This window comes from Diplotaxodon limnothrissa, linkage group LG18 (assembly GCF_057381915.1).
Source record: "Diplotaxodon limnothrissa isolate DT_005_m linkage group LG18, D_limnothrissa_male_GT1.1, whole genome shotgun sequence".
Taxonomy (NCBI): domain Eukaryota; kingdom Metazoa; phylum Chordata; class Actinopteri; order Cichliformes; family Cichlidae; genus Diplotaxodon; species Diplotaxodon limnothrissa.
Genome location: NC_140613.1, coordinates 15,630,888 through 15,654,407, shown reverse-complemented (window position 1 = coordinate 15,654,407; position 23,520 = coordinate 15,630,888). Strand labels below are relative to the sequence as shown.

Genomic DNA, 23,520 nt, shown 5'->3' with positions numbered 1-23,520 from the left:
ACTTCAGGCACCCATTAGAGCACCCATCTGCCTCATTATTTTTATTAATGATGTTCCTTCCTTCCCTGTCACATCAAAGGTTTTAACTTATGGTTCTAGCGATACTGGTGGTCATTAGGAAAGCTCAAAGTGTGGGATCCCATCTGGAGTGTCTCACACCAAAAGCTGTCAGGCCAGCAAAGCTGCTCCAGCAAACTTTCAGCAGTTGTCTCAACCAGGTCCCATGTTGTGGACTACGGGGCTGAGAGAGACAGAAAGTCTGTGGATTGTAATTCTCCACGCAGATGGCTCACTGAGTGCACCAGAAAAAGTAGTCATATTATTTGGAAAAGTCTTTAAGGGGAAAATTAATGAATATTCAGCATGGATGTAGTGGACAGGAGCTGGCGAATAAAAAATGTATTACAATGAAATGAGGTTCTCATATCAACAGAAAAATAATTCCCAAAGTATGAAAAAAATGTATATCTCCTTCCAGCTTTTAATTATTTATCCATATCAAATTGCCAATCATTACGAAAAAATCCAATTGTTACTGATTAGCATAAATAAATGAGAAGTAAATATTGACACTTGGAGCCTTGACAGTTATGCAGGCCTAAAAAAACTTTCCATTTGTAGTCACGCACAGTAATGTCATCACTTAAAGGGAATTTAACCCTCCCGAGTATTAACAATGCCAGAAAGTTTTGCAGAGCAGGTTCAAGCACCTGACGTCACAAGCTGTGGTGGGAGTAGGGTCTTTCATATAGGCTGGCAAGGGTGTGGTTCTCTGAGCCCAGAGACCATTAAACTGTCACCACTCTATTTCTGTAGTGGGACTACAGAAGGGGTTCTCTCGTCCCCTGCAGCACTGGTAATGATGAGATTTGAGGCTGGGCAGCCACTTTGCCATGTGTGCAATTTAAACTCAAGATTGTATTTGCAGCTACTGTTGAGCTGTGGCAAGTGCGTGCATGCAAGGTGTTACGGGCACACTTTGCTTGCATGTTTCTTTTGCAGATGCATGTTCAACACTTTAAGAAAGTTGAATTATAGTTGTTCAAAAAGGGGCAATTAAAACCGATTGAATGTAATTGCCAGGTACTGTATGTGAGTATATCCACAGGCATCTCTGTTACACACTCTGTTAATCGGTGGCTATAGCAACCAATGTTTTTGTGTTAATCACTGTCAACTTACAGTTTACAATTTACTCAAATCAAGGGTTGCATTGCAAAGAGCAGTTTTGCTCTTGTTATACCTTCTTATTTTAAGACTGGGATGTTGTTCGTGAAGCCTTTAATTTTCTTACAGGAATGGAAATGTAAGTTTAATTACACAAAAGGACACATATTGAATCTATGACTTCATAAAAAAGAAACCTTGACTGAATGAAGAAAAGCACGAAACTGTAACCATTGAGAATATTTTACACCAATGGCAGTATAGTCTTCAGTACAGGAACCTTTAATAATTTTGCTCCTCTAAGATGTTGAATTGGTTGCTTAAATTAAACATAAGCCCTGACCTTAAACACATGGCCTTTACCCTGTTAGTCCTTTGTCTGCTACATCAGCAAAATAGCACAAAGATACTGTAGCACCCCCTTGTGTTGTGACACAGCTAAAGGTTAAAAGGTCTAAAACAATGGGGGTTTTAACGTTATCAAATGTAACGTTCAAAATTAAACTAAATCACATTACTGCATTATCACTGCTGATAGGGGCAGGGAGGACATTAAACATTGTAACTCAAAGACTGAAAGAGACCACAAACATAATATGTAACCTCACGACTTGGTTATACTTTTTCAGCACATTTCGCTCTGGAGAATTTCACAAGCACTCAGTGACGAAGCTGGGCGGTATGAGGGCATCCCCTTGGCCTTTATGGCTTACGCACAGAGAAGAGTAGAATGGCTTGTGTTGGCTAATCCTCTAGCCAAACACAGCCAGACACTGAGTTGTTCTGGCATAATTAGAACCTGCTGTAGATGTCTGAAGTATTACCTCATTGCAAAGAACATGGCTTCCCCAGCTAACAGCCCCAGCTGGCTGGATCTGGATTCTGTTCCACTACTGATCAATGGGGAGCTCCCTACAATAACATTTACCACTGGTGCTGTATATTGACCAAATCGAACAAGAGGAGAGGTATGGTGGGCAAGATTCGCTTCTCCGTCAAGCTCTTTGCTGAGGGGAGGCCAGTTTTCCGTGTATGAAACTGGCTTTCATGCAGTTATAAGGGTCTTACCCCAAAGGTCATGCAGTACAAATGTATATGGATATGGACTCTATCCAGAGCTGGGACTGGGCACTCCTCGTTTTTGATGGATGTTTTTCTAGTATCCCAGTGTTGTAAATGTGCTTACACTTTTATACTCACCAGGGGAGACTGTAAAGTGCAGAGTAAAGTCGGACTTTGCAGTGAAACAGTATTTTCTTCCATAACAGCTGATAAATGTTTGATGTATTAATAAAGGAATTATTACAGAACTTATATCACATAAGACTATGTTCTGTTATCAATACACAAACACAATACTATTTATGGGTGCTTCCCACAGCTCTGCAGAGTCTCAGTCAAGCACTTTGGCTGAATTGTTCCTGTGTATTTACACTGCAAATAGCAATACAAATACCAATCACATAGGCTGCTAGGGATTGATTTTGTACAAGTTACAAATGGGTGATAGACATATGCATGCCTGCAAGAGATTTATCTTCATTTCTTTCCCCAGTTTCATAATGATTTCACTGCTAGTCTGTCTGAAGCACATTTTAATAATTTTCATATCTCAGAGGAAATGTGTAATTACTGGCTGATATTTTCTCAGGGATATGAGTGTTTTTAATATTCGAGACGTGGTGTCATTGACATCAGGCACATATTTGTGGATGTGCTTTGCTGGTTGTGAGTCATGTCATGACTCGTCTGTGTGCGTTCCATAACCCCTGGTCCCGACAGAAAACCACATCACAAAGAAAATGGTGGTAATTGTTTTTGTGACGGGAAGAAAAATCACATTTGTCAGGAATTCTGAAGTGTGCAAGTCATATTAATCACCAGATATAGCCAGATATAGCCTAATGCATTGGTGGTGATGTCAGCTCAGGTCAGCTGCAGAAGACATGGGTCCGATTTCTCAAATCTATCACTAAATGATTTATATCTGAGGTATGCCTTGGTGGGAAAAATTCAGGATTTGGCAGTGATTGTACACAACTAATGGGAGAATGAATAAATTTACATGCATCAGTTGGATGGAACATTAAGAGGACTCCCTTGGTGTTTTCTCCAAGCGGCAACTTCTGGGACTGAAAAATTTAGTCAATGGAAAAAGTCTTCACAGGCCCACGTTAAAATGCCAATTTGGCCTGAAACTAACATGGTATAAAGACTAGCTTACCAATTCATAATAAATATATGCATTTGTTTTTGTTTCTTTCTTTTCTTTAACAACTGAAATTTTTAAGATTTAGCAAGTCACAGGTGCTGCTAGACCTCACTAGCACTAGTCTCCATTGTGTTTTGCCATTGTAAACTCTTTTTAGTGTGGTTATTTGACAAATATTATGAGTTGCTGTGTGGTAGAGCAAATCCAAAACATCTTTCCTGCTGTTTTGGTAAGTCTTATTCTAGTATTTCTTTATTTTGTTGGATGATATCTTTGTATAGATGCAACTAGCTAACCAAGCTTGCTAGTGTTTGATGGAATTGCTAAGGTAACCATTAGCACTAGCACTGTAACACCAACACTGTATCACAACACACAACACAGATATCTGCTAAGTTATTAGTTAGTGCTTAACCATCTTATCGTCTTCTATCTATCTATCTATCTATCTATCTATCTATCTATCTATCTATCTATCTATCTATCTATCTATCAGTAAGTCTTCAAAATGGAGTGGGGCACAGAAACCAGTGGGCAACTTTATTGTGGCTCTATCCATCTATACTGTCTGTGAATTTCTGTGGTATATTAAAATGTTTTAGTTGAACACTTAATGGTCACTTGGTTTAAAAATACATTACTCAAGTACATAGTTCAGACTGTAAATCCATTGGTGCACAAAAGCTCATGTGTAGCAATGAATTTAGCTTTATTTTAAAATGAACATGGTCCTTTACTATCGAAAACCCCTTGACAGAGGATGTCCATTTTGATTTATGGAGAGGAAATAGCAGCTTCCTCCTTGCGGGTGGGCCTGTAAAACGTCCCACCTCATTCTGGTATGGTGGCCTTGTGTAAGCAGCAGCATAAGCCCAAATCACAAGAGGTCACAGTCTCCAAGAGTGAGTCGCAAGCCTCGGATTACAGCTTAGTCACTGTAGAGAAAAACTCCCAGATGTAGCTTCACTTTGACAGGCGAAACAGAGCGAAGATACTTGATCAGCGGAAAGGAAGGGCTGTCCTTTGCATATGTTTAAAGGCCATAATGGAGTGAATCCCTCAATGATTGAGAAGGTAACAGAAATGTCTGATTGAAGCAAGATAGTTTAAAATCATAGCATGCGTAGAAGTTACTTTAAATGATTTGGAAGACAAAAAGCTCTGGTATTCTGGTATTCTTTATAAGGGAGTAATGAGTGAAATGTCATATGAAGGTAATAATAAAACCAGACATGGTCTCATAGCTGAGTGCTCATTTACTGCTTCGCTGGTTCTCAATACCTTTTTCAGTAGACTATAAAAGTGCAAAATGAATTCACATAATCGATGGTGGTTACTACCTCCCCAAAGACTTCAAGGAGAATGTATCAAGCACAGGTGTGCACATGTAAAAACCATAACAAAATCACAGTATGTGACTTTATAAAATGATAACTTTATTTGACACCTGGAAAAAAAATTTAATATCACTGCTCAGTGGGCATATAAAACTAAAACAATCATCCTAGGAGGTTAATAGGGGTCTATAACCATGAATATTTTTGCAAAGCAGTCCAAAACAGTTCAGATCTCATGAGTGCCTACAACAAAGCAACTAATTTTCTTTTACATGGTCAGGTTTGCTGCTTACGCAAAGCTGTGACGTCTATGCTCGGTTGATTTCAGCATCACCTCAGCGAGATGTTCTCATGCCGTCATTGAAAAATATGTTTCTGTAGGACTGGAGACTGTTATGTCTCTAGCTGCTTCATAACACTGCAACTGAGCTAACAACCACAAAATTGACTTTCTCAGAGGTCCGTCATATCTCTCCGGAAAACAAATTGTGAGGACCAAACTAATAAACTCAAGCTCTTAAACACAGTGAAACGTTAGAACGCTATAAATCAAGTTAAGGATCTTGACAACAATGGGTGTGAACAAGTAAGGGACCAAGCAAAACTCTGGTCTGTCACTCATTGGAGTTTAAGAATGAATTGAAGTGCATTAAATGCAGTGTATCGTCTGTAATGCTTGCTATATAAAACTGAATGTAAGTTTCTGCTCATAAATATGGGAGTATATTGCTTTTAATACTTTTTTTAAAAAACAACAACAAAAAAAACAATGAAACGATAATGATTGTGTGCTGTAATTCTACGAGGCATTTTCCATTACTATACCAAAGGTTGTTCATTTTTCAATGGCCATAATCACTACAGAGCTGGATGAACTCCACTGTAAGAAAAAGCAAGCAAAGCATTTGGAATGATCTGCCTTTAAAATTATAATTTAATTTGTTATTTGGTACTCAGCTAAATCCACCCTAAAGTCATAAAGGTAAATGCTTAATGAGGTAAGGAGAAGAAGCCAGATCTTGGCGCTTGATACCCATTAAAACTGTAATTGCTGGTGTGATGTCATTATTAAGCATGTTATTAATATTTAAATGAAGATGAGCATTTAAAAAAACGAATGCAGAAAACTGGGGAATCCTGTGTCTAAATACATTATCTTTCCCCTGTATATGTCAGCCAGTTGTTTTATGAAAAGGGAAAGACTCATTATACGTCTTCCTGTTTACACATGAAAGCAATTTTTAATGATTTACCCCTCTAATTTGGAGATTGAAGCTTACCACTAATGACAGAACACAGTTACATACGGATCTCACTGTAGTCCTGAAAACCACAGAGGATGGTGGAAAGTGACTCATTTTGTTACATATATAGACATAGTGATTCCACCTCTCTTTCACCAGAATGGAAGGAATGTTTTGATAGACCCATCCCACACACGCATCCATACAGAGTGAAAAACAGCCACAAAAGAAGGCCCTAAAATGATTCTGCAGACACTCTTATTACACTGTTATTAAATAATAATATCATACAACTACAATACCTTTAAACGTGTGAGTTCAAGCCTAAAAAAATCATTTTAGGATTTGCATAATGGCAAACCAGCAGACACCTAAACAATGCAGACAGAAAGAACATACCATAAAGGAAACATAATGTTGCTCACCAACAAATGCTGCTCAGTAATTGCATTTTCAGATGCAGAAAGTGGCGTGATAAAGTAAAGCAGTGACCCTCATAGTTTTAACAGAAAGTTGGCAAGAATTGTTGAAGCTGTTAGAACACAGACAGGAAACTCTGGCTTCCAACTTGAGGTGGACTGACAGCAAATATGAAAAATGGTAGATGAACAAAGTGTATCAGTGCTGACAGCAGTAGTAGGGAATAAAGCACAAACAGGATTTCCTTCACAAAGCCACCCTGAAACAACAATACTGGAATGCTAGATGGTAGTAGCAGCTAATATTGAATGCCTTTTTCTTAAGGGTATGTTGAGTATACGTAGCAAAGCAAGTCCAGAAATACTCAAGACCCAGTGCTTCAGCGATAAAGAATACATCAAAGAGCAAAGTAGATGATTGTACCATCATTGTCATCTTTGTCATCTTGGAACATTTAATGTCTGCTGGTATTAAATATTTTTAAATTCATTTGCAATTCAAGTATCTTGTGGTAAATTAATGGTTAAATAGTTGGTCCGTGGTTGTGATAAATGACAAATTATGCTGCGCCATGAGCCTGAAAAACTCACAACCAATTTGTTCCAGACAATCCTACACATCAGCTCCAGTCTGGAATTGTTTTTTTGGATAAAGCCGGGCTCTTTCTCAGAAGAAAAGAACGCAAATATTCAATGCTTCTGACTTTCAAAACATTGGTCTACCACAGGTGCAAGTTTTCCATACCAATTAGCAAGTGCTCCACCCACAAATTTTCCATCAAAATAAACTGGGAACACATAAAAATTGCACATTAAAATGGGAGTGATTGTCTTTGATATTCAATGCTTTAATTGAAACCAGGCAGCTAAATTACAGAGCTCTGTTTTGACGGCTTCATGGTTTCCATCAGTAAAAGGGGATTCCTGAATGATATCCTGAGGAACACTAGATTTCCTTTTAGAGGAAAACCAAACAGGGTAGCACGTCATTGTTTTGCACTGGCTCCATGGTCAACTGGCATTATAGTTTTTCTTAACCTGTAATGGACACTGGGTCAAAGGTTCATAATGTTTCTGTCTGCCAGTCACACATGTTGTGCATAGGTTTAGTATCCACTTCACATATGGCATGGCTGGGTAAACATCTGTTAATCTTTGTTTCAGCTTCTCAATAGTTCACCAGACTATGGTCTCGCTGTGTGTACTCAATCTTCTCCAATTACATAGTTGCTGGCTGCTCCCTTGAGGTTACGTGGACAAAACGTTTGGGTATTGCGGAAGGAGTTTCCACAAAATAGGTGTTGTCCAAAAATTCCTTGCACTTATGGAAATAAACCCACAAAAAGAGGACACGTTATAGAGACTGAGAAAAGTAGAGAGAAGAAACTTGAAATTTGGTTGAATCAACTCGAGTTTGTTTTTTTGTTTTTTTCATTGGTAGCTTTTCTTTTGCAAATTCTGATGAAATCAAATAATTTATGAGGAAACCTCTTTCAGCAGACATTCAAGTAAAAACATACAGAAAATCAAATCTGTCTCTTAGTAGTTGAAGGACATGTGCACACAACAGAAGTTTCACTTCATTTCTAAATTAAACGCATTCTTAAACCAAAATGATTGCAATTATTCTTTCCATTGTGGTTGCGTTGACTTCATAAATCACAAGTCCTGGATGGTATTAGCCTGGCAGCTTCCTTTTGGAATTTTCAAAAGAAAATGTCACAATTATTCCAGTCTCAACTCGATGGTCCCCACCCTCATTACAGACCCGGTCTATTGTACTGGCACGGTTTAGTCAAACATCCTTCAAGCTTTGTGTTGATGTAAAGCTATCTGCGTTCACAAACTGTAGCATATGGACAGTAACTTCACAGGCCCCTCTGACAAGGCTGTTTTTACCATGTTGGCAGGAAGCCAGACCAGGCTGTCAGCCCTGGCTCCTTTTCCCAAGTTCCACCCAGACGCTGCATGCGCCGTCATCCTGCTGAAATGTAAACCCCAGATTCAGCTGTGTTTGTTATGGTTGCGCCGGCCCTCGGTGAACACACAACGCTGTCACAACGTACCTATAACAGCGGGGCAATCTTTCAACAACAATCTATTTGGTCAGCTGCAATTACATCACTAGGTGGTCAAACGCATAAGTTAGCTGGAATGATAATTAGGATTATTACATGGGCACTCTTAGAGAGGGTCAAACACGAAGTTTTTATTTTCTAACACACCTCAACATTTAACGCAGCGCTTTAAGTCAAATGCTTTTAAGTATGTATTCACAGGGGCTCAACTTGACCCCAGTGGACTGTGTTCACAAGAGCACCATCATCATTGTTTTTGCTATTTAAAAGCATGTCTCCTGTACCCCATTGGTGCTTTTAATCATCCGACTATAGCATAAACAGTAGTTTAGCCTGAACACTAGTGTTGCTCTTGAGATCATTGGCCTGCTGCACTAATGGCTATTTACTTTGCAGAGAAAATGAGTAACCAACAAAGTCTATTTTTATCCCGAAATGACCCCCGAGTCAGACCCACTGAGGTGACGGGTGACACATCCGTAACTTTAATCAAACCATTGGGCCTGCAGGCTGCACGCTAGTGCAACAACCTTTGTGTGATTAATTTTCTTTTCCTCTTTCTGTCCTCTTATCGGTTCATGGGACCCAGAGTCACCATAGCATAGCAAATGCCAAGAGAAACTAATGTTGAAATATAAATCCATAGTATGTCTGCAACTAGCTGGGGGTCTGTGCAGTGTGGCATCAGTCGGGTGGGTAATTTATCGTGGGAGCTAAGTGTTTCCATTTGCAGTAAGAGCCACTAAAAACAGCCTCGCTGAAGATTTCTGGGGGGCCTGCTTGTAAAAGTTCTGATGCGGTACGAGCTGGCTTATGGCCTGACAACCTGTTTGGGGAGCTGTATAGATGGACTTTTAATGAATACATAATCCAGTCATCACAAAAAGGAGCCCTCAAACTTGCCAAAGCTGCAGGTCTGGATTGTTGTGTTCTCATACACCTTAAGCAGAAAAATGAAATGTATTTAGAGATTTGGTTTTTCCAAAGAAAATAAACAAGACCTGCAATGAAATTTTTATTGCTACTACTACTACTACTATAAGTATTACTATTGCTATTATTACTGCTGTTAGGGCTATTATCATTTTTATGAAAAAAGCGTGGAAAAAATGTACTGACTTTAAAAATAAAACCATTTCTATGATGATATACTGTATAATAACAGAGTGTAACGTAAACATTTAAATGCATTTCATATACCTGGTGGACACTCCCCCAACACACACTCTTTCCAACACAACACCAACCAAATAAATTATGGTAAATTAATTTTTTTTATTCAATGAAAATTTCATGCTGTGATTGACTGGTAACGAGACCAGGACCAGGTTCTCCTCTTAGGCTCCAGCACCCCCTGTGACTCTGAAGCTGCTAAGAAAATGGATGGATCAATGGATGGAAAACTGACCATCAGCAACCCACTCCTGCCATCTACTGATTCCCATGAGTACACATTAAGGATCATTTTGCTAGAACAATATTTTCGTTTTTCACCATATTATCAGACCCTGTATTCGTGCGTGAATGAGAGAATGCAATCCTACATGAGCACAGAAATCATGATAGATAAGAATATGATCTGACGTACAACTTCTGAGTAATGGCACACAGTGCTTTTAAACACTTTACATTTAATATAGCCCCCCCCCCCCCCAACCCAATTTGTGTTCTGTACAAAATACCGTCTAAAAAGTGCTGCAATATCTAATATCAAATTCTTGTTTACATTTTCATCTTATTCAGTTATAGTTCAGTAAGTAAGAAGAGCTTATTTATGAAGCAGTTTTCAAAGTCAAGCACTCACAATGAACTGTACAGAAAAAAAGAGTAAAATAAATAAGAAAATGATGTACCACACTAGCATAATCAAGTTGAAAACTGTTGAAAACTGTTTCAGTCAATCAGTACATACATTTGTAGTCTGTTAGCTGCACATTGCACTCGATATAAACTGAGCCATTCTCAGGACTTGCGTGTATATCACTATAAGTAATATTATGCAAGTTATATAACATTCATACAAGAAATGCAAACACCTTGGCAGATTTCAGGTAGATTGTAATGTGGGGTTTCTCTTGGAGTTCATTTGAGGCTGATACTACTGTATACAACCACAACCATGTTTAGTTTGGCCGGCTAGCTGTTAACTCTGTCTTGCAGAAATGGGAAAGGTTGGTGAAACAAAAGCCAGAAAACCAAAGTACCAAGGAAAGCATAATGATGTGCAATGGCATATGATATCATCATGCAGCTCAGCATTTGGGAAAGTACCGCATAACCAAAGCACATTTATGATTGTACTAAACTGAAAGAAAGAACATTTCCAAAGAGCAGCTTCATAAACATTGTGTATTTCTATTTTTAAAAATAAAACTCAAATTCAAATCTACAGGTTACCTCATCCCTGCAAAAAATGTTTGTATCTGACCTAAGCAAAAGAGGCAAGGTTATCAAACTGACACGCACAAACAAGAAGAGTATGTTTGATGTCATCTCATTTTCTGTTTGAGACTACATACACACCGCCTAGTTGGACTCAAGCACCTTCCCTACAGGAATGTTTTCTCCCAGTTCTAACATTAACCAACAGGCCTTATTTCCTGAAACCAGAAACTCCCTCAGCAAAAGGAAACCCAGCAACACCTGCACTAGAAACAGGCTGTCCAGGACGTGAGTCAAAAATCAGGCCATTAGACTCAGACATGGTCTAATAGAGCAGTGGAAGCTAAATTTCTCTAATATTTTATTTATGTATAGTAGATCTGCTCCTCGTCAACAATTACTCATGAAAATAGATGTGTAATACTAAAACACATTTATATAAAAACCCATTAATTTCAAACTATAATTGCTGCATCATTTACACATTGCCAAGCAACACAAAGAAAAGTGCTTCAACTTTAACATAAATATAAAACACTGAAGAGCTGGATGGTTTTTTCTGGGATGATGAATACACCCTTTTCTCTTGCAGTCACATGACTCCATATTTTGGAGTGCAGTGCAACCGACTTGTAGCCCACAAACTTTGGCTGGTTTTTTTTCCCCTGCAGCAGTTGATTGATTGGCCATCAGTGCAGACACGCTCCTTGAATGAGAGCGCTCACCACAGAACTATCAAGTAAACAGATTGGAAGTCAAGGCCAGCAAAATCTCTTGTGTCTTCATACCATCCATTGGGAAAGTAAAGCCGGATCTCGTGTATCTGTGGTCAGACAAGACCGCCACCACTTCCTCGTATTGCTAGGCTGCTTGAAAACCACGCCAGTGTGTGTTCTATTTCCCCTAACCTTTTTTTAAGGATTGGAATTCACATAACCATGTGGTATGCTTCTGGAGTTTGGGACTTTCAAAACTCTGTTTATCACAGAAATCAACCAAAAAATGACCCACAGTAAAAACATTCTCACTTGTGCAGAAGAAAGCATAACATCTCACTGAGGCCTTCCTTTTTTTGTTTAGTTTTGAGTGTCACATCTTTCCTGGTGGGCTCTGTTTAATAGAAGTGATAAGTTCATGCTAACTGGGACCAAACTGTTGAATGAGGCTGCCAGTCTTTCAAACCTCTTTATGAAAGACTTCTTCCTGATTCATAATTAATTACTCAGACACTTGCCAAATCAAATGTGGTCTCCTGTTGACATGAAGTAGTCCCCCCTTCTGGTAAAAGCAGTCCAGCTGGGGTGGTCAAACCAATGCCAACAGCCCCGGTGCCAACAGGATGTTATAATATTAGAGGGAATAAAGTGAGCGACTTCCTCACAACAGCATGCACAGCGACCGATACCATAATGAACTGTTTTCAAGTCTTCTGTTACAGTTTGTCACATGTGAGCTGACTGTGAGGGGTGTTTCCCAATTACTTTCTGTTAAGACCTAAAGCCTGGTTAAAACTCATTTCACTGGCCCATTTCACAAGTCCCCACAAATAGTAATCCTATTTTTTCATCTAAAAAAAGTCAGTCGTATCTCATTCTTTAATGGTCATTTTCTCTCTAGACGCTATATAGGGGAACACTTTTTAGAAGAGATGCAAATTGTGATGAATATAGTTCATGTGTATCATGGAGCAAAACACCCTGAAAAACTACATTTTCAGACGTTTGCCATTTCCCATCATCAGTAGGCTCCAATGTGACATTTTATAGCTAGAAAGAATGACATATACGTTGGTAAATTAGATATGATTAATGCGTTGGTGAAGTGATGTTTTTATAGCAGATTTAATATTACTTTGTTTGTCATTTATTTTTATTATCAGAAAGCTCCATCTGGTCAGATGGAAAAACAGACAAATGTGGGAGAGTGGATTTGCACAAAAGGAAATGGCTTTTAATGGACAGATGCAAGGTTATCAATGGCTACATCCTAATGCAATTAAGAGGATGTATGTTGTATCACAAGACAACTGATCAGTTTTATTCTCAAAATGATCAACAATATATATATATATATATATATATATATATATACATATTTAAACGTGGCCCTAATACTCCCCAGAGCTTGGACATCAACATCATTGAAGCAGTGTGAGATCGTCTTGAGAGTGAATGGAACAAAAGGCAGCCAGTCTTCAGTTCCTATTTCCCTAAAAAAAAAGGGTAACCCAAGACATTTGCACAGCACTATAGCTAATGCCGTCACCCCGAGTGCAACTAACAAGCATGTTGGTGGTTGTGTGGTGGAGAAAAATGATAAAAATGAAACCAGACTCGTTAAACAGCGAACGGAATAATATACAGTAGTACAGTACACATCTTAGTCTGGACAGTATACATTACACTTAGTTCAAGGGGGTGTTATTTGAGGTAATGAGTGTAACAAGAACATGCTGTAACAAGCTGCTTGTCGAAGTAATGTCACCCTGCACTGCTGACAAAAGTACTGAGGGTGAACCAAAACAAAAGACTCAAAGACGCTAAGAGGCCTGCAAAGGGAGACTGCAGTGTGTGATCGTATAATTGAAGCACACGCCTTTGACAAGCACAATGACACAGATTACGGCAACTGTAAGCAGCAGTTTCAAAAAAGAACAAACAAACTACTTGTTTAACTTCAGTTTTATTTACATTATATGCTTTCCAGACCTTGAATGGTGAAAGGAATTCATTCATTGCTTATAATGGTAGTATAGTGCAGACGGTCTTCCCTTGTATTTAGAATGAGCGGTTTAGTTTCATTCGTTGTCACGGTAATTATCACAGGAAAAAGTAAACATTGATAAGATTTTTAAACTAGACATATATTTAAATTAACCTAGTGTCTAATTACACATTCACAGCGACAACAGACTGTTATAACATTACAGAATTACATTGTATGTATCATTTACAGATAATACAGGCTTAGAGGAGAATAGAGGTATATACAATAGATGTGGATCGGTAGTGTTTTCTGTTTAAAGGTCCAAGAACTTGTTGCAAATTTACATTTTTCAGCAATATATTGATATTGATGGAAGATTTTCCCTCGATGTTATGCAAAGCAGCATTATTGGGACATGCAACACTAAAAGGGATACGTGATACACAGAACCTGAGAAAGACAGAGACGGTTATAAAAGGAAATAATGGCAGTCGATTATCAAAGAGAGACCCAACATGCAGCTTGTTTTAAATGAGTTACTGCAGAATGAATGTACAATATATTCTCTTTTCATTTCGGGATGTCTTGTTCTGTACTGCAGATGTGGAGGGTATATACTGCTGCCTGTCTACCCTGAAATCATCTGCTTATTTTTCACCTGCCAACTTCACAGGGAGCGCACGACGTGCACTTGAGATTCCTGCCAGCTCCCACTCAGGTGACATGACTGATCAGTATGAATCACTGGGGCATTAAAATCGATGGGCTCCATCATTGGGTTCCCACTGGTAATATTTTAAATTGGGGTTAACTGGCTACATTTTTTTTCTGCCATGTGCCGATTAGGCTTATATACTAACACCTATTTGCCAGTATTCAGAGGACATCTGTCTTTCAAAATGTTGTGCAGCTGAGAGAATTAAAGCCAAATGCAAAGGCCACAGCTGAAAAATATGCATTCACAGGGAGAGCATTTACTCGTGCTATGGCCAATTAAATGTTTTGACCATTTCCAACAGAGAAGGGCAAATTTAGAATTGATAAGATGCAATTTAGCAAAAAGTTCAAGTTTTCTCATGTAGAAATGTGCACAGCCACATGTTATCTACTTTCTCTAAAACAAACAATTGTGTTCTTTTTAATACCAAAGTGAAAACTTTAAAGATGTCTTGTTTTAAGTGGCCATTGCTGTACTTCCCAAGAATTGGTGGCCATCAAATGCAACTAAATTAATTTTGAGACTACACACAAGTCCTTGTTGATGTGCGTTTTTCATGGTTCTCAAACTGCATGTGAACAGTAAAAAGGTATACGGTGTTTTTCTCAGGACACTGAGCCTATGTGCATCTCCTTAAGCGTCAGGACTACAGGAGTCTTTTCATGCGACAGGTGTGCTTCTCTATGTGCATGGTGGCCCGGTCTGTGGAGCTCGTCAGGACATCCAGGGCTTCATCCTGGCGTTCCAGCTCAGTTTCAGCCTCCAAGGCAAGGTTCTTTAGCTGCATGAGCATCTGAAAGCACACCCACACACCACAGCACAATAAAAAGACACAACGTTTTGTGTTAATAAGAAGTAAGGCACATTAAAACAACACCACATATGGAGAGACATAGACATTGGTCCTTTCTAACGCTTAAACCATCTGATTTAAGCGTTAGAAAGGCTTGCTGTTAATTGTGCGCTGATCAGAAAGGAACAATGGAATTCACCACAATAATAGCTGTTATTCATTTTGCAGATGAAACTTGATGACACACAGAGGGGGAAGTCTTGGCTTGATTCTTGGGATCGGTGATATCATACTGGGTTTTTTCCCTCACTTTCAGTGACTTTAAGGGATATCACAACTACATGACCATGATCCAGCAACTACATATGCTGTAGTTGATGGAACAGTTTTAATATATTGTGATGTGCCAAGCAAAGCCTAATAAACACTCACCTCAAACCCTACCACTATGGTTACTTAACTGGTAGTATTTTATGCTACATGATCTGCCTCACGCACGCACGCACGCACACACACGCACGCACGCACGCACGCACGCACGCACGCACGCACGCACGCACGCACACACACACATTATGTCATTATGTTCTCTGGCTGGTTTATGTGGACATTTCAGCTGAGCACAAAAACAGCTCGAGTTAGCAGTTTGAAAAACAGATAATATGTCAATACACACCAAGGAACAACGATATTCATTCACTCAGGTCTGTGACTTTACAATTTAAACTGAGAGGACATGACTGAATCACACCTTGCAGTTAACATTCACAAGAGCTTCGGTGTGTCATAGAAAAACAGTAAAAATGAACACTTCTTGCCGCTGTTTATATAATGGCTAGGGGACTTAAGTCATGTAGAAACCCTTCAAATCAAACATTTAGGCTAGAGCTAAAAGAAAAAATATATTAGCAAAAAAAAGTCTGAGTGTCTTGTGTATTAGGTGCGGTAACTTTGGGACTGTGCATTAGCAGCACACTCAATTTCATATTCTTACAGCATATTTTTAGCAAGTGGGAATTTCCAACCACAAACAATAATAAAACATACAAATGCTGACACCAAAAAGACTATTTGGCACGGCACTTAGGGCAGGACATGAAACTGAGTACAAGTTATCAGTACCAGTTGGCCCACAGTGATTCTAATCTTGACATGGATTACAGTAAGAGCAGGGTGTGTACAAAAGCATAGCATTAAGGCAAAACTGGCACGCTTTGAAATGTAACCCATTATCAGCCGCAGATAACATGCCATTTAAAGCACAATAGGCTAGCCAGTGATTGGCCTGGTGCTATTATTGCTATGGTGTGCTTGTTTCTTTTTTATATTATTATCCATCCATCAATCTTCTTCTGCTTATCATGAAGAAGGTTGGAGGCAGAGGAGGGGGCTGGAGCCTATCTGTCATGGGGTGAGAGGTCAGGTCAGCAGTTTACTGCAGAGCGAGACAACCGTTCACGCTCATATTCACCTCTACGTACATTTAAGAATCACCAATTGACCGAACATGCAGAGCAGTGGTTAGCACTGTTGCCTCACAGTAAGAAATTCCTGGGTTTCATTCCACTGGCTCGCTGGGGCCTTTCTGTGTGGAGGTTGCAGGTTTTCCCTGTGTACATTAGTTCTTGCCAGGAATGTTGTTAGGTCCTCAGAGATATTATGTTATATACTACTATAAGGCTGCAAGCAAATCTTAAATGGACTGGTTCTTATATAGTGTTGCTTTAATCTACTGGAGCACTCAAAGCGCTTTATACAACTTGCCTCATTCACCCATTCAAACACATTCATATAAGCACTTTTTTCTATCCCTCTATCTATAAAATTCACACTCCAATAAATGCATCCGAGAGCAACTTAGGGTCTTGCCCAAAGATACTTTGGCAAAGTGACCAAACAGCCAACCTTTAGATTAGTAGATGACCTACTCTACCTCCTGAGCTACAGCATGAAGCTATTTGTTAACCCCAACACAGTATTTGTCTATGGTGTCACTGCTGCTGTTGACAAGACATTTGTATGTTGTTGCTTCAGTTTTTGATTTGAGGAGTTGAGGGCGGTAATGATGTCATGAAAAACTTTGAGTTAATATGTTTATGTGTTAATATGTAATGCAAAGCCATCTTTGTCTGCTACATATTTCAATACTGGCACATTTGCACCATTATTAACTGTATTTGCTTGGTTTCTTCTCACTTGTAAATGTTAATATAGTTTTTTTCCTTTACATATAGTAGAGCCTTGTAGACTGAAGTCACTCATTAACTTTGATCATTTAAACATTATATGATAAAACAAAGAGCAACTTTCTGAAAGTTTTACATGAAAAATCCTAGTCTAAGCAACCTGTAATAGTGATTCACACACACATTATAAAAAAATTAAAAAATAAAACTTGCCCAAATCACGGGTCTGAATTTGCGTCACTGTGTAGGTCTTGCCACCACAGACCGTGTCTGTAACAGCATTCAGCGCTGTGAGGTTCTGAATGGAAAGACATTGTAGGTTCTGACCAAATAACTAACCGTGTTTCTTTTCCTCTCTTAAAACCAGGATGGACATTGGTTTGTGGTCTCACCAAATAACATTTTAAACATACAGGATGAAAAATAAAATAAAAAATCATTATGGTGAATTGTGGTTTGGACTGGAAACATCAAAATACGTGTTGCTGAGACTCTGGGATTATTTACAATAGCAGCTACCCCTATTTGAATCAATCCGTTCCCGGAGCACACACGGCTTTTCATTTGTGTTACTTGTCTTGTGAATACAAATATGAAACATTTTAAGGCCACGGTAGTGTAGTCATAAATTTGGGAGTCCAGCTTTTCTCACCTGTTTGAGTTCCTGGGCCTCAGCCTGACTGACAGATGGCTGGAAGACATGCACCTGCAACTGGGACAGCTCTCCAGCGGGGACCTCCAGTGGGAGCTCTGTCTCTTGGCACGTCTGCAGTAAACCTGACTCCATGGGTGGAGATGGTGAAAAAGTGCAGAGTACATATGTTGTTTATGAGGAAACCAGACAGTAAACTCAGAGTACAGCAACTGAGGCAATCAGGGTGAAGTGACTCATCAAAATACATTTCTGTCAAGGAGACACCAATAACCATGATGAAATGTTTTTACATGTGGCTGCACACTTATAAATACACAGAGGTGGAAATGCAGACCTTTACTGCCACTTAGTGGTCAAATCTATACCAGGCATGGAAACCACTGTGGAATAAGAGTGTCTTTATTTATTTTTTGATGTGTTCCTTACCTTCAGTCCAGCTTTTCCCTTCTGTGTCACGTGGCGATGAAACTGGAGTTGTCTTAAAATCTGTGTATTCGCTTGTGAACTCTATCTTCTTTTTGTACTGCATCTCTAACACGGACAAAGCCTCTGGCATCTTGGCGGACAGGAGCCTGTAACATATGTCTGGCTTCCCGATGAAACGCTGCCTGACGGTAATCTCATAGGGGCTGTGCACCCTGATTTCATCAATTTCATTTCGCTCAAATCTGTGAAGGAGCTGGCAGTTTGTGTTTCGCACCTCCAGCGAGGACACTAGCACCGACAAACATCCTGGCTTCAAGTCCGATTCTCCACCTTTGGACAGCACTGCTGGGATGCTTGTGATTAACTTATTTCTGCTGGAGCCCCTGGCTGCTGAAGAAGAAGCAGTAGCTGCAGCTCTCGCAGCATCATCGGCCTTTGCATCCTGCTGGGTCTTCCAGGGGAGTTTACCAAAAGGCCACCAGGAAGGAGACTCCAGTTCTGACAGAAGTCTGTAATACAGAGGCAGGAGGAACTGATGTTAGTCATAAATTAGGCCTTGTTATAGTTAGCCAAGCAATATAAACAAGACATGTGCAAAACTTCAATAACTAAAAATATCTTAAGATACTTGTCAGCCACGCCCAAGTCAGAGTCAATCTTCTCCAGGCCCTGCATCATATTGTCAAACTGCTCTCCCTGATGGCCAAGGACTCTGCCAGTGTCCTCCAATCTTTTCTGGGCCCCTGCCACCAGGCTGATCAGCTCTCTTCCCTTCGAAGGCTGAGCCTCAGCCCGCTGGGCTTCTGAGCTGGGAGAGAGAAGCCGCTCTCTCCAGAAATGCTCTAACACATTATAAACCACCACCCTGTTGGGCTTAAGGGAACCAAACCAATGTTTCACGTTGCCTTCTTCAAGTACTGTGAGAGTGCTGAAGATGAAACTAGATGACTCCATCTTGATCTCCACGATCCTCGAGAGACGGAAGCTTGCAAGACTCTCCTTGCTCTGGTTGGAGACGAAGCACACCGTGGTTCTGGTGAGAGAGAGGGTTCCGTTTTCCCACCGTTTCTCACTGTTGATGTAATAGGAGCCTGGCCAGCTGTGGATGGGAACGTCCCGGCTCATTGTGATGGAAGGAGATAAGACAGGTTCACCTGTCAGGGGGACAAATAGGTATCAGTTTAACATGCACATAGGTACTGCTGCAGGTTAAGATGAAATTACATCAGAAGCACTTTGTACTGAGTGATCTACGAGTCGTGATGAAGAACATACTTTCTTTTGAGTGTAATCCAGACAGCAAGATGAGCTCAGTCGAGGCGTTCACACTGGCAGCTTCAGCTCTCTAGCCAGCTGACCGCATTAAGCGTGCGTCATTATAATGTTATAACCCTTTTAACGTGTTTTATATCCTCTCGGTGCAATTAAACCCACACCACATTAATCGTCAACACCGGGCTGGGCATTACGTTACCCCGTAGTCCTCTCAGTAACTCGGCTGTTTGTTGCGGAAGTGACGTCACGCTCGAGCACGGCCGTATTTACCGTCCGACTTGGGGGGGGAAAAAACTTGCTGTCAAAAAAAAGAAGCACTATTGCGAAAATGTCTGGCGAAAAATAATGAAAGCGGCGGCGGTTTCGGCGCTTTCCAAGCGATACGAAAAACATAACGTTAATATAAATGTATTAAATATATATATGTATGTGACGTGACAAAATATAAATAGCAACGGTTTTATATGTGCGTCGTTCAGGAGTCCCAACATGCGCTAATGTGTAGCGGCTTGTCATAGTGGAAAATTGCGTTTTTCTTAGCTTAGTATCTTTTTCTAGCTTAACCAGATTTTCAAATGTGGCAGAAACGTGAGAATACGTACGCGGTGTAATGGCGAGTTAATCTTCCAGTTAGCTTTTCCCCCTCACAGTTCCCCCGCTGTCCAAACCCTGACAGCTGAGCTTGCTAAATAGCTAGCCGAGGGCTTGTTTACCATCATGGACAGGGAGGCGTACCGTAACTGCAGCAGCCTGGTCAAAATACCAAGGCAGTCATATGAACAGTTTTGGTCTTCGCATTTTGTAGATTACATTGACAAGGAGCTTAGCTATTCCAAGTTTTTCAAGAAATATCTGCTCCCCAATCACCCTTGTATGTTTTCAAGGAGATTCACAGAGGAGTGGAAGTGTAGGAAACAGTGGGTGACTGAGGATGGGAAACCTAATTTCCAGAAATTGCTGCAAGAGTTTGGTAAAACAAACATGCATTACTGTGTAAATGTCTGCAAAGATAATCTGTGATAATTCTTAATAACTGTTACTGTTTCAATCACAGATGAGACTCCAGTCCCTGTTGCAAACTGCAATGCGAAGGAGTACAATGCCAACCCCAAACAAGTCATGCCTTTTAAAGAATTTATACACTACTGGAGGGAATACATCTTGAATGGACACTCATCACCCAAAGGATGCCTCTATCTTAAAGACTGGCACATGTCAAGGTATCACAGTAATATTAATCCAAAGAAAAATGTTTACACCATTGTATGAAAAATATGTAACTATCCTTTGTAAATTTCTCCACAGGGACTTTCCAGAACATAATGTTTACACCACACCAGTGTTCTTTACTTCTGACTGGCTCAATGAATACTGGGACACCCTCGAAGTGGATGACTACCGATTTGTCTACATGGGACCTAAAGGGTCATGGTATGAAAACATTATTTCAAAAAAACCAAACAAAACATAAGCTTATATAAAATGTTTCATGATCTGACCCAGTGCACTTCCTTGTTACCAGGACACCATTCCACTCTGATGTGTTCCGTTCATACAGTTGGTCTGCAAACATCTGTGGCAGGAAGAAGTGGCTCTTGTATCCTCCAGGTCAGGAGGAGTTTTTACGAGACACTCACGGCAACCTCCCTTATGATGTTACGTCAGCTGAACTTCGAGACAGAGGCCTTTTTCCACACGCTGAAGAAGCCTGCCAACCTCTTGAAATCATTCAGGAGGCAGGAGAAATCATTTTTGTGCCTAGTGGTTGGCATCATCAAGTTTATAACCTGGTAAGAGCTGTAGAGGGATATCTACTGGTGATCTAGAGGAAAATGGTCTGCCAAGTATTATAAAAGACAAGTTGCATTTCTTACTATGAGAAGTGTTCTGTTAGACTGAATGTAAACACCAGCCACAATGTTAGGTACACGTGTTCAGCTGCTCGTTAACACAATTATCTAACTCAGTGCATTAAGGCATGTAGACATGGTCAAAATGACCTGCTGAAGTTCATATTGAGTATCAGAATTAGGGAAAAAGGCCATTTAAGTGGTTTTGAATGTGATTGTTTGTGCCATACCGGCTGGTCTTAGTATTTTAGAAACTTTTCCCAGCTTAGAGAATGCTCTGAAAAACAGAAAATATCCAGTGAGCGACAGTTCTCGATGAGGTAGCAGCAATTCAATTAACCACTCGTTAGAAACAAGTTTTGCAAGAATAGCACTTCTGAACTTAAAACATGTCAGACAGGGCTACAGCAACAGAACACCATGCCTGGCTACTCCTTTGAGCTAAGAACCCTCAAAGCGGCCCGTGTGCGCAAAAGAAAACGTCACACACAACGCGCTCTGTTCAGACCCAGACCAAACAGTATTGTTTGACTGATGGCCCTTAATATAAAGACTTGTTTCGGACTTTACGTTTCCCAATTTTGCTTTAAGTTATGAAGTTATTTTGTTGTTTGCATATGGCCTAATAATTATCCTTATTGCTGTTTTAGAGAGGAGCGGTGCTTCAAAGGATAGTTGCAGATTGCTGTCAGAATCTGCAGATTATGCAGTACAAATAAAATGTTCACGTTTCTCCACCGTTGTCTTCCCAACAGTTTCACTGGATGGCCAGGAAGCGTTCTTGGGCGCTTCTCTGGCGCTGACAATTGGTGTCTGTCTTGTATCAGTGACGTAAAAGACGGATTTAATGCGACATGACCATTCAAACAGCAGTCGCTTTCTAAAACATCAGATATGTATTGGATTCAGTACCACATACGAAAATATTGGATTTGTGCTGTTCACACAGTCATACCATGATCGGATATGGGTCGCATAGGGTCAAAAAGTCAGATTTGATGCGCTTTCGCGTGCAGTGTGAACATACCCTAATAGTCTAATGGACTGGATTACTTACTACGTACTAGATGACAAGAGCCCTAATAATGTTTTTTCAAATTAGGTTTTAAACAAAATTCATGTTTTGTTTAACATTACACACATTTACAGACACACTCATGTTTCAATACAGCAGCTCTGGTTTATCTCCTCCAGTCAACATATCTTTCATAAATTTAAACCTTGTGTATATTTTTTGGTAGAAATATGGCTTTTTGCAGGAAATGATGACATCACAGTTACTCTAAGTTGTATAACACTGCGTTTTATTTATCACCAGTTTGACATATTAAAACATTCTGTTTCATACAGGAGGACACCATCTCTATTAATCATAACTGGCTAAATGGCTGCAACATTGACATCATGTGGCAGTTTCTTCAGACTGAACTGTCATCTGTTCAAAAAGAGATAAATGAGTGGAGAAACACGATGGACTCGTGGCATCAGCACTGCCAGGTACAATGCATGGAAATTTTCAGTCATGTCATTTAAATGTGCTTCTGCTCTGATCATAATAGCAATTGCTTGGTGCGTTTCATTTTAGGTAATTATGAAGGCTTGCTCCGGTATCAATTATGGAGAATTTGCCTCATTTTTGAAAATCATTGCCAACAACAGAATGGCTTTCCTTAACGCTTGTTCCTCTGGGGATTCCTCCGATTACTCACGTCATCTCTCAGAGATTCTCACCACGTTGGGACCTTACCACGCGGCCTTTGACCTACAAAGAGTAGCTCATATAATCGAATGCCTCCTGTGCAATGAAGACTTTAAGCGACTCGATCACTCAACATTGACTCTGCAGCCAGAAACAATGTTACAGCAAATTCGTGACACCATACAGTCCACAAGAGGGCAGCATCTCCTTTATCAGGAGTAATGTGTTCGGCCTCTCACCATTGTTATCGACTGGAAATAGCTTGAATGAAAAGTGCCCGTTTGCAAAAGTGCAAAAAAAAAAAAAAAAGGATGATACATCTGTTACTGCATCTTTGGGTTGAGTTGAACTGGAATCTCAAATATTGTTTGTG

The 23,520-nt window shown here is 39.9% G+C and overlaps 2 protein-coding genes across 3 annotated transcripts; one reads left to right on the top strand and one right to left on the bottom strand.

The window, feature by feature from the left end:
* Window positions 1-13,542: 13,542 nt before the first annotated feature.
* Window positions 13,543-20,292, bottom strand: snap47 (synaptosome associated protein 47). Of its 2 annotated transcripts, none has more exons than XM_085378024.1 (5): window positions 19,599-20,292; window positions 18,952-19,477; window positions 18,324-18,832; window positions 17,895-18,019; window positions 13,543-15,056 (listed from the first exon to the last, which is right to left on the bottom strand). In XM_085378024.1, exons 2-5 carry the CDS (start codon window positions 19,446-19,448, stop codon window positions 14,910-14,912), a joined length of 1,278 nt encoding a protein of 425 aa, XP_085234150.1. In that variant the 5' UTR covers window positions 19,449-19,477; window positions 19,599-20,292; the 3' UTR covers window positions 13,543-14,909. The 2 variants fall into 2 exon arrangements, with proteins under 2 accessions (XP_085234150.1, XP_085234151.1); XM_085378025.1 differs by having other exon boundaries at window positions 20,201-20,292.
* On the top strand, window positions 19,869-23,495 carry jmjd4 (jumonji domain containing 4). The gene is made up of 6 exons (XM_085378023.1): window positions 19,869-20,568; window positions 20,653-20,818; window positions 20,904-21,029; window positions 21,121-21,388; window positions 22,799-22,945; window positions 23,034-23,495. Exons 1-6 carry the CDS (start codon window positions 20,316-20,318, stop codon window positions 23,367-23,369), a joined length of 1,296 nt encoding a protein of 431 aa, XP_085234149.1. The 5' UTR covers window positions 19,869-20,315; the 3' UTR covers window positions 23,370-23,495.
* The last annotated feature ends 25 nt before the right edge of the window (window positions 23,496-23,520 follow it).

Excerpts from the sequence above, each read along its gene's own strand:
- snap47 (XM_085378024.1), bottom strand. The coding sequence starts at position 19,448 with ATGAGCCGGGACGTTCCCATCCACAGCTGGCCAGGCTCCTATTACATC. Across the intron at positions 18,833-18,951 it reads GACTTGGGCGTGGCTGACAA|ACTTCTGTCAGAACTGGAGT; the intron begins GTATCTTAAGAT and ends TCTGTATTACAG. Across the intron at positions 15,057-17,894 it reads AGGCCCAGGAACTCAAACAG|ATGCTCATGCAGCTAAAGAA; the intron begins GTGAGAAAAGCT and ends GTGTGCTTTCAG.
- jmjd4 (XM_085378023.1), top strand. The coding sequence starts at position 20,316 with ATGGACAGGGAGGCGTACCGTAACTGCAGCAGCCTGGTCAAAATACCA. Across the intron at positions 20,819-20,903 it reads AAAGACTGGCACATGTCAAG|GGACTTTCCAGAACATAATG; the intron begins GTATCACAGTAA and ends ATTTCTCCACAG. Across the intron at positions 22,946-23,033 it reads CGTGGCATCAGCACTGCCAG|GTAATTATGAAGGCTTGCTC; the intron begins GTACAATGCATG and ends GTTTCATTTTAG.